This window comes from Miscanthus floridulus, chromosome 8 (genome assembly GCF_019320115.1).
Source record: "Miscanthus floridulus cultivar M001 chromosome 8, ASM1932011v1, whole genome shotgun sequence".
In the NCBI taxonomy this organism is placed as follows: Eukaryota; Viridiplantae; Streptophyta; class Magnoliopsida; order Poales; family Poaceae; genus Miscanthus; species Miscanthus floridulus.
In genome coordinates, this window is record NC_089587.1 from 184803847 (window position 1) to 184814192 (window position 10346).

General features: G+C 44.5%; 2 protein-coding genes across 4 annotated transcripts; one reads left to right on the plus strand and one right to left on the minus strand.

The window, feature by feature from the left end:
• Positions 1-461: 461 nt before the first annotated feature.
• LOC136470311 (auxin-responsive protein SAUR32-like) lies at positions 462-1190 on the plus strand (the record flags this gene model as incomplete). Its single annotated transcript, XM_066468197.1, has 1 exon — positions 462-1190. A coding segment is annotated over one exon (522 nt), but the record flags the coding sequence as incomplete, so codon positions are not given.
• A 2082-nt stretch (positions 1191-3272) lies between these two features.
• On the minus strand, positions 3273-10120 carry LOC136477719 (E3 ubiquitin-protein ligase PRT1-like). Of its 3 annotated transcripts, XM_066475961.1 has the most exons (9): positions 9873-10120; positions 8465-8493; positions 8202-8381; positions 7679-7744; positions 7365-7538; positions 7091-7294; positions 6230-6259; positions 4829-4914; positions 3273-4000 (listed from the first exon to the last, which is right to left on the minus strand). In XM_066475961.1, exons 1-9 carry the CDS (start codon positions 9986-9988, stop codon positions 3590-3592), a joined length of 1296 nt encoding a protein of 431 aa, XP_066332058.1. In that variant the 5' UTR covers positions 9989-10120; the 3' UTR covers positions 3273-3589. The 3 variants fall into 3 exon arrangements, with proteins under 3 accessions (XP_066332058.1, XP_066332060.1, XP_066332059.1); XM_066475963.1 differs by lacking the exon at positions 6230-6259 and having other exon boundaries at positions 4829-4905; XM_066475962.1 differs by lacking the exon at positions 6230-6259.
• Positions 10121-10346: the final 226 nt, after the last annotated feature.

Genomic DNA, 10346 nt, shown 5'->3' on the forward strand with positions numbered 1-10346 from the left:
TTTTTCCTGCCACCTGTCGACTAGGCAGGAGCAATAGGTCTTAGGCGTTAGGTGGGTTGATGGGCCATAATGAAACCTAGTGGCCTGGTGCGGGTTGAGACTGTTGCGTTGGGCTTTTGACAGACGTCTTGGCGCGCGCCGGGTTGGCAACGGCAACGGGGCCAGGGTAAGTGGGCCTTCGCTTCACCAACGATCCAGGTTTTTTAGAACGAAACGTGTCAGACTGTGAGAAGGAATCCGAGTCCGGCGGATCGGCCACTCCACACCGTCTCCGAGAATCCGCGAGGAGTCGGCACCGAACACTAGCGAACACGACGCGAGCGGAGAGCGCGCACGTACGTACGCACGCTGTACGCACCTACGCACGCAGACACCACCGCCTTCAACTCCTCGTCCCCGACGCATAAATCCGGCGGGTCCCTCCGCTCCATCATTCACACGTCTAACCAATCTCACACCGACACGGAGACGTCCGACAGGGGATCGCGTCGCGCGAGCTGATCCAGACGGACGACGAGGAAGGCGCTCGCGGGCCGCGGCATACGGGGAGCACCCGACCGACGAAGCCGCAGCGTCACCAACAGCAGCAGGTGCAAGAAGGCGCCCGCGCCCACCTCCTCGCGGGGATCCCGTCGCGGCACGACGACGACGCGGCGCGGACGACGGTCACCAAGGGGTGCGCGACGTTCTGGGTCGGGGAGGAAGGGGAGGCCCCGCGGCGGGTGGCGGTGCCCGTGGCGCGCCTGGGCCACCCGCGGATGCTGGAGCTGCTCGGGGAGGCCAGGGAGGAGTACGGCTTCGCGCACCAGGGCGCCGTCGTCGTCCCGTGCGCCGTCGAGCGGTTCATGCGGGCGGTGGAGGAGGCCTCGGCGTCGGCGGGGAACAGGCAAGGGCACGGGCACCGCGACGGACACCACCACCACTTTCGCCTGCCTCACGTTCACATCGCCCGCTGCTTTAGGCCGTCGCACGTCGTTGCTTAGGATTCACGAGCGCGAGTAGCTACATGCTTTAGGCACCGCTACATGATTCAAAATGGCATGATTTCTATTTTTTATTCTTGTATAAGCAAGTGATTATTGGTTTCGTGATCCGTCTGTGGTGAAGCGGTTCGCCCAAAGATCACGACTTGAGCACCACCCGTGCTAGAAGGAATGTTGTACCCATCCAGATCAGTTTTTTTAAAACCAATTATCCATTCTTTCTTTGCCCGTCCTAAAATATAAGGTATTCAAGTAATCTTAGTAATAAATAACTTTTTTTAGAAAAGTTTAGGTATCACAGTGCTTGGGTTTACAATTTGCATAGACCAAGATTGTTGCTTTAAATTTTTAGAGGCCAACTCATTCCTCTCTTGACCATTTGGCTCTTACCACGTCTCGGACATGATTAGAGATGGCAACAAGACAGATTTGGATCAAGCTCTCACCCCTAAAATGGTGAAACCTAAACTTAAAACCTGAATCCACCCTAAACAACTCATTGGGTGATAATACCACCATCGCCACCGAACCCGGTGGATCTCCGAAACCCACCACTATACAATCCATGAAATTTGTATGCCAACATAGCAAATGGAATAACACTACCGACAGAGCCCAGGGAAAAGCGTGTCATAGAGGATGGAGTTCACCGGGGGAAGGGTGTGTCGCCGGGATGGAGCTCACTTGGAAAGATGTGTTGCCGGCCGCCGCCGCATTAGAAGGATGTGTCGTCCGCCTCTTGAGGGATGCACATCAGATGTCGTTCTATGGTGTGTCGTCCCTTGCGGCCCTGCTGACCCGCTACCCCTGCTGGGTGTGCCACGCAGCCTGCACACATCCTCCCCTGCTGGCTAGGCCGCCTAAGGACTACAAGAGGAGGCGATGGCTACATGGATGAGTCATGTAGGGGTGAGGCCCATAGCAGCCAAGTTCCCGGAATGTTGGGATCGTGGTACGGGAACGCGGTACGTGGTATGCTGTTTCTTAAGTCCATGGAACGAAGAGAGTATACAGCTTGATCTCGTTCCTTCGATTAGTGGAACACATACCAAGTGTAAATGGAATGTGTTCCCAGAACGATGAACAAGATCCTAATTAAATTGGTTGATATCATGAACGAATTAACTAGCACAAGTTTTCACTAAACGTAAGACATAGAAAGCTCTAAAATAGTAAAGATAAAATAGATAACTGAACTCCTCGTGTGGCCTCTCCTCTTTTTTTTTCTTCCATCAATTGAATTTTTGGCCTCACGTTCCATCGGCGTTTCCATGGTGTTCCATCATGTATAACTTAGTTCTAGATTTATAAATACTTTTTTAACAAATATACACCTAAATAAATATATAACTAAGTTATACATGGTCCAATGAGTATGAATTTTTTACTACAGTTCAAGCATACAATAATTAGCCCACCATAAAATTTTCACCACAATTAGACCATGAAAACTACAACTATGAATTAATTATAGAAAAGCATAGATCTAAAGCTACAGCAAAAAAAAAATACACTAAAGCATACCATATTATATGTTCACTGTGTAGATCTACTCACGTGGAGTCCAACAAAATTGGATTTTCCATTTTATGATTTTTCTGTGATTTACTATGATTTTTCAAAGATTTAGCCGAAATAAATAAAAAAGAAAAAGACAAAACCACCTTTGAAAACCACTTATAACCGGTCAGAGATATAAAACGAACGGTTTTAAAAGTTATAAAGGTGGTTTACCTGGCTTTAGAGTTTAGGGAGAAAAAACAGACTTACCTAGACTTTTTTCCAATACAAAACCCGCACCACACATGATAAATTTTGGGCCCTCGAACTCGGAATTGTCCCAGGACCCAAAATTCATGGGCCCTGATCTAAAACCGTCCCACTGCTATCCCTAGACACAACTACCACTGGGCCAGCTCGTGTCGTGCTAATGCCATGCTTAAATGGGCTATGCCTCCTACCATACTTTAGGGTGTACTAGGCTGTCCCGCGAACTGTCGTGGGCTGCCCCACGCCGACCGCGCCCGTCCCCGCATTGCCACCACTATACTGTGGTTTATCATAAACGATAATAAATTTTCAGCCAGAACAGTATTTTTCCCTCACACAAATTAGCCAGCAGTACTTCTTCACGAACCAGTAACGATACGAACCAGCCAACCGAACAGGCTCAGAGGCGATTCTAAAAAATATATATATATATAATCAACTGGCACAAAGAACTTCGAAAGCGTAAAGGGGAAGCCAAGGCACACGCGGTAGAAAGGGGTCACAGTCACAGTTCACAAGTTTCTAAAAGCGTTACCACCGGGACAAGTGAGCAGTTTACGCAGTTCATCCCCAAAAAGTAGTAAGCTGGTACAGATTTACCAATACAGTTCTGCATATCCTTATTGCAATTTCATTCAAAACATGCACGGATTTACAGAAGCAGGAAAAATAAAATCATATGGCCCTTAGATGGCAGTAACTAGAGAACCAGGAATATGAACAAGGCCGATCCAGCCATACCTAAGCTTGTGCAATCCCTCCATTTCACATCACACACGTGTAGCCTGCCCCAGCAACATAAAACAAAGGCTTCGCTGCAGCTATGCAATTTGCATCTAGAGTGCCTGATCCTCCTCGTTGCCCTCCATTTCTTGATCATGGATGACTATATGCAACATCGCGCCAGGAGCACCAACTGGTTCTTCAATGGCCGCCTCTCCAGGGCCCTCGTCATTAACCTCCTCCATTCCTTGATGATCAATGAGTATCTGCACCAGTGCAGCAGGAGCAACCACCGCTTCTTCCATCATCAATCCCTCAGGGCCTTCCTCGGGTATGCCATGCTGTCTCAGTATCCCTCGCAAGAGTGCTGAATTGTCAACTTCCATTCTGTGATCAGGGGTGTGCCGCTGATTAAAGCGTCCTGGGAGCTTTGAACTGGAGTTGTAGCAGGCTTCGCAAAGGTCAAACCCAATTAACTCAGTGCAGTCCTGGCATTTGTATCTCTTACCACGTATCGGATATACCTGCATGGTGTTCACCAGTTTCATCTTAGCAAACTGAAAATAATTTAATACATGATGCGAAAATGTTTTACAATTGTTGTCCATGTCTGACTTGATATTAAGGTTACTGTAAGGATTGGAAATAGAGGACAATAAGGTTCATCACGGAACAAGCACTAAGATAAAAACTACCATCAGTAAAAGCTAAAAACTGTATTCTGCCAAAGAAAAAGGTTAAAAGCTAGAAGACAATTAGCAAAAGCTTAATGTGTTACGATTTGGGTCCTCTAAGAAGCCTACGGAATTAAAGGCAGATGTCTTTTGCGTCCAAGAAAAGGGAATAATCGGTGAACTTCTAAAAAAGCAAAGAACAAAGACTAGTAGTCTCTGCTGTAAAACAACACACGTTTTGAAGCTACTTGGATAAATAGCTGTAACCTTTTAGGATTCAGGTACTAAAATTGAAGGATAACTACAGTAGACCACATGTTGGTATAGACATTCAGCACGTTACTGATTATGACTGTTCTTATATAAGTTATTAGTAGCTTTGAATGATGTATGTTGGTCTCAAAGAACTGGAGGATTTGAATCAACCCTTTCCACAGAAATAAATGATCAACTCAAGGTCTTCCAATTGGCGAGTAACATCAATACAGATAGCATGAATGCTATACACTTGCAGAAAAAGAAAGATGAAACTGTATTTCTATAGACCAATTCAAGGTGAACGATTGTGAAGTCAAAGAAATCATTCTATCTACTTTAACAGTAAATTTTGCTTTGTGTGTATGTTTTACGAGTATTGATAAGCTCAAAACTAATAAAACGTTTATAACTTGTACATACCCCACATGAGTCGCATCCTACTGAAATGTGAATATTTAACAGGTCCTCATCATGCAGTGCTATGCTTCCTTTTCTGCCTGAAGTACCTAAACAGCACAAAAAACACTTGAGTTAGCTACCAAAAAAAGGAGAGAGGGGTACCTAATATGTGCTCCATGCCTTAGTTTTAAGGCCTAATTAAGATCTCAAATTGCATGATGTAATGAACCACAAACATATCTACACCAAGACGGAACCTTGTATGAATATATCTAAACTATTTAAAAATGATTCAAAAACCCAATCCCGTAAAAGGGTTATCCTAGACAATGACTACAGCATTAGTAATCAGAACAGGTGGTTCGGTATCTTCCTGTGGTGGTGGAACCTGCAACTGCCCAGTTTCAACTGTGGCTGTGGCCCGTAAATAACTAGTGACTTGTGTTGGTAAATTAGAAATTCTACAACCTATTGCAGTAGCTCTACACAATGTTAAATATTAGAAGACTTCAACCAATATATACCATAGCAAATTAGCAATAACATTACATCCCTCTTGATCCACAAACTAGTATCATCCGATCTGATATGCTAGTACTCGTCCCTAGATGGAAAGGTCTAATGACTAAAACAGTATTACAGTTAGTAAAGTAATTCATTAGAAATGCATATTTTATAGAAGAGAAACATTACACAAAAAACATATCAAAGATACTCTATACAATTTCCATGTCAGGTATTTATATCACACTATTGCTAGAAGCCAACAAAAACTTGAGCAATAAACTATTTTTTTGGAGCACTAAGTGAAATTACACCATAACTACAACTGTTATGATAGGCCGAACATATCAACGGAAGCGACGCCACAGTGGCTAGGACTGAGCGAGATCACCGTGCGAAGGACGCGGCCACGGCGTGTGATGGACGCGGTCACCAGCGGCTGAGAAGGAAGCCTAGGCTAAAATAAGTTATAGTTTGTTAGCATGTGAGTGATTTCAGGAGATTGGTTATTGCCTTGTAAACATTCGGTCTATATGGCCTAACTTGCGATTAAGGATTGGTTAGCCTGGGATTGAGATTCATTCTCCCCTGGGCCCCCGGGCATCACTGTTCACTGTCATCGTTTTGTCGACCTCACCCAAACCCTCGACTACAGCACGGCGCCGTCGCGCCGCCGCCCTGCCAAGCCACGGCACGCCTTCTCCCCTCCATACTTCCTCCGCAGTAAGGTGCGCCATACCAACAACCACATGTATTGTTCAGTGATTCCCCAAGATTACAATTAGTTCCTACACAAACTACAATCTGAAGTTTATTTTTTGTCTTTATTTGGAGATGTGAAGCCTTTTTGGACAATCTTGTGACAATTATGACTGTTGAGGCCTAAGCATGACTGTTGCCATTGGGTCTGGTGCTCACCACCGCCAACCCTGAGCAGCTTCCGGGTACCTTGAAGAGCACACAATAGAATTTTAGTGTTATTGTAAGGACTGGAAATAGAGTTTTTTTTCCCATCAGACACGCAGGAGAGTTGTGTATCTTTTATATTAAGAAGGAAAAAAGGGGAACAAGAAAACCCCAAAACAACGAAGATAACCTCAACACACCCCGACACACACGACCACAACAAGCCCACACAAACTAACAAACAAATACTCCAAACACACACAGAGACAACAAACCCACAAACACACACAAACAAGGGATGAACAACCAACGAGCCAAGCAATTAGGCAACACCAAGTATCCGTTCAGTCAACAAGGCTATGCCCTTCGCACCCGTTGGAAATAGAGTTTTCATAGAAAACATTCATAATAGTCAAATTTGCCCAGGCTCGACAATTTTACTGAGTCCACACTGCTGTTGGCGCCCATCTTAAGTAAAACGAGAAAATTGTAAGGAAACTACAGTCACCATCCATTAGCATGGGTAATCAAGGGCAAACAACTTAATATGAAATGTATATGGCTAACCAACGGCACGAGATTGGCTTGGACTACCAAGGGCATATCTTTAACACTGTCGGGTGAAGTTTATACAAATTACAAGGTATCACTCAATCTCATGCATGGTTTGGTCAAGTTTATACAAGGTATCACTCAATCTCATGCATGGTTTGGATTCTTTATTCTCTCCATATAAGTTAGTGTTACTGGAGGTATCCCATCAGCTAGCAAGTGCCATCAAAGATGACCTTTTTCCCTTCTAACAAGGGATCTTACCCTGTTATATAGGAGATAATACGCGAAGTGAAATAGAACTTGGTAACAAAAGCTTACCTGAAGATGATGCTTCACGATTGCACCGATCCTTCTTAAACTGAACTTTCTGCCCTCTCGATTCATATTCTGCTGGAAAATATTCTTCCAGGAAATGATCAAGGTCCAGGCAAACATTAGGGAAATCTCCAGGGTGAAGACTTCCACAAACATGGCATTTCAGTGTTTCCTCATTCAAGGACGACAAACAGGATACACAATACACTATCACAAAACCAACATAAGTTAATATCTCCAAAACAAGTTAAGTAGTAGTTCTGAAACTAGAATTTACCATGACCACAATTAAGAACGGCAGGTTGATACAGCATTTCCGTACAGAGAGGGCATGAAGCATCCTCCAACTTAATTTTCTTCGAATGCTTATCCGAAATGCTGCCATTCAATGAAACTTCTTGTGGAGGTCTAGCTTTACTGTCTTCATTTCTGTTCTCCCCATCGCTTCCAACTTACAAAAAATAAAAGAAAGTGGGTATATCATATTTAAGACTTATGAGATGTAATGGAAATGGAGATACTATTTGAGACTTGTGAGATACTATGGAAGTGGAGATAACTACAACCATAATTACATGGCAAAATTCTTACCATTATTCTTGAAGTTCAAAAACTCAATGATTTGGGGAGAGTATGTTTGTATGCGCTTCTCTTCCTCTGAAATGTAAGCCGAAAGTGAACATAGAGTTAATTCCTAAAAATGAAAGTGCACACATTACTACTCCCACCGTTCCACATTATAGGTCATTTTGTCTTTTTTTAGATGCATAGTTTTTAGTGTGCATACATAACGAATATCTAGGCAGTAGGCGCATAGCATAAATTGTGTATCTAAAAAAGGCAAAAAACCTATAATTTGGGACAGAGGGAGTAACTAGTAAAATAGGTTTGGGGGGGGGGGGGGGGGGGGGGGGATGCGCTGGATGAAGCAGCAAGACTCCAAACCAATCACTGTGAAGCAATGAGACAACCTAAGCCAACATGAACACCATACACGCAAAAAATCAATATTGCTCTTGCAATGCTCCTACCCACCATGATTATCTTTGTTTTGACCTATATCAAAAAATAAATGCAATGCTTGCATATTGGTTTTAGGGTGTAGAATACTCACCTAGTACTTCTTTTTCCCTTCTTTTGTAATCAGTAGTTTCAAGCTTTAGAAGCAAATGATGCAAGAGATGACAGATACTTGGAAAGTGTATATAGGGCTGCCTACACACAGCGCAATGGGATTCCCGGAAAATATGCATAGCTTTGTGGACACACCAGAAACATGACATATGACCACATGCTGCACCAGTAGATGATAAATGAGTTTTGAAGAGTATGACATAGTCAAGCTGTTTTCTGTAAACATGAAAAATGAACTCTTACATAAAACAACTGGTTTGTACAGAAGATCCCTGCAAAACAGATTGGTTAAACAGATGAGATCATTGGTACATTCGTGCAGAATTATAGCCCCGCAGAATGCAAATCAAATATCCCAAACAAACAAAAAAAGGGTACAACATTGTGTTTTTATGCATACACAGAATTCAGTGTTACCATGTTGTTTACAGATACAAAAATAGCAATGTGGAGGTTCGGCGTCGTTGTGGTGCCCAACAGGCACTAGCACCACATGAACTCAACTCATAGCAAGCTGAGTAATCACTCATCAGATATTCTATTTAAGTTTGCATAGGCCACTATTTGATTAGTTCCATTTGTGATATTATTGGTTGAGGAAAAATTATGTTGTTCCACAAGACACTGGACTCAGTGAGGTGGCCGAGTCGCTTCACCTCCTATTCATGCTCAGTCATCATTTTGAAAACGCTTTGCCACATTCTGTTCAATAGTATTCTCAGCTGTTTTTTTTGTTACACTGGAGTTCTGCAAGCATGCTAACTGAATTATGTTGTTCCTATGCATTCAATTTGCCACCTGCCCACTCCCTCGGCTGTTTTTCAAGCAGTCTTACACCCAAAATTTTCTTCATAATAGGTCGTTCCCTCCCGGCCGCACCACCACAATGCCTGTGAGCACCTCAGGCAAGTTATTCCTCCAACACCCTCCTTACTAATTGCAGGCGTCTCCTGCGGCCAGATCCAACAACAACCCTTCCCTGACCCAGCCTGCTGCTGGTCCTCCGCCCCACAGTCGGCAGCACCCCCGCAACCTTGCCACTCCATGCACCACCTGCTACCACAATCGGACTAGCCTACCACCACTGGCTTCTTTCTAGGCCCACCAGACTTCAGTGAAGCCCCAACTTGAACCATAACCGTGCTGGAGAGTGCGAATTGTAACACTGATCTGCTGGCTATAAATTCAGGTGCCAGCGTCCCCCAAAGTGCCAGGGCGTACTATGTACTAGAGCAGCTAGGTTCTGTTAACGATATTCCTAGGTACATAATTTTGCAATACATATGAATCGAGCAAGGTGCATAAATGGACATTTGTTTTGCATAGATGTAAACAAATGCAAATGAGTCATTCTACAGATTTTGCTGGCACCTTAGAATATGGTGAGGTAAATGTGCCCTGGGCCCTGGCACGATCAATCTCAAAATGATTTAACATAATAATGCAGCGTGCTCTGCCCCTACGAATAAGAATAACGCAATCTAGCATATCGCCGGTAAAGAAATTTAGGGGCAAGCTACGAGCACGAACAATTTGCCGACGTACGTAGGATCAAAGCCTCCCCCATAATCACAAAACGATCTACAGTATCCCGACGAGAGGAGAGGAATCAAAGAGGGGAAAGGGGACGCCGCATCGGCAACAAACTCACAGACAGACGCAGCACATGAACTGCGGGTCGTCCAGATCGTTGGCTCCAGGACCGGCGGCCGTGGAGGCGACCTCCTCCTTCTTCCCCGGCTCCGGCGGGTGGCCGTCGGAGGCCATCCTGCCTCCCTCCTCGATTCGTCTGGCCACCCGAAGGAACGGGTGGAATCTGTTGCACCTGCGAGCTGCGAGAGGAGGAAAAGGACACGGAAAGCCGGAAGCGTCGGGGAGGGACGACTTGGGACGGAAGCAGCCCAGCCCACACCGCCTTGTGGAGAATAGCGAAGTTGCGGGCTGAAGAGGGCAGGAGGTGTTTGATAGTGTACGGATCGGATCCAGTTCGGTGCTCAATTATCGTTTCGTCTAGTACTCCGTATTTTCTTTTTCTCTTCATCAAACTTCAAATTCAGATCTCTTATATCTTCTACTCTTTCCATTCCAAATTATAAGGCATTTTGGTTTTCTAAATACATAATTT

What these genes read in the sequence shown, in the direction of transcription:
- LOC136477719 (XM_066475961.1), bottom strand. Translation starts at nt 9,988, where the DNA reads ATGGCCTCCGACGGCCACCCGCCGGAGCCGGGGAAGAAGGAGGAGGTC. An exon ending in GTACAAACCAGTTGTTTTAT is followed by an intron (nt 8,382 to 8,464) that starts GTAAGAGTTCAT and finishes CTACTGGTGCAG; the next exon opens with CATGTGGTCATATGTCATGT. An exon ending in TTTGAACTTCAAGAATAATG is followed by an intron (nt 7,539 to 7,678) that starts GTAAGAATTTTG and finishes ATTTTTTGTAAG; the next exon opens with TTGGAAGCGATGGGGAGAAC.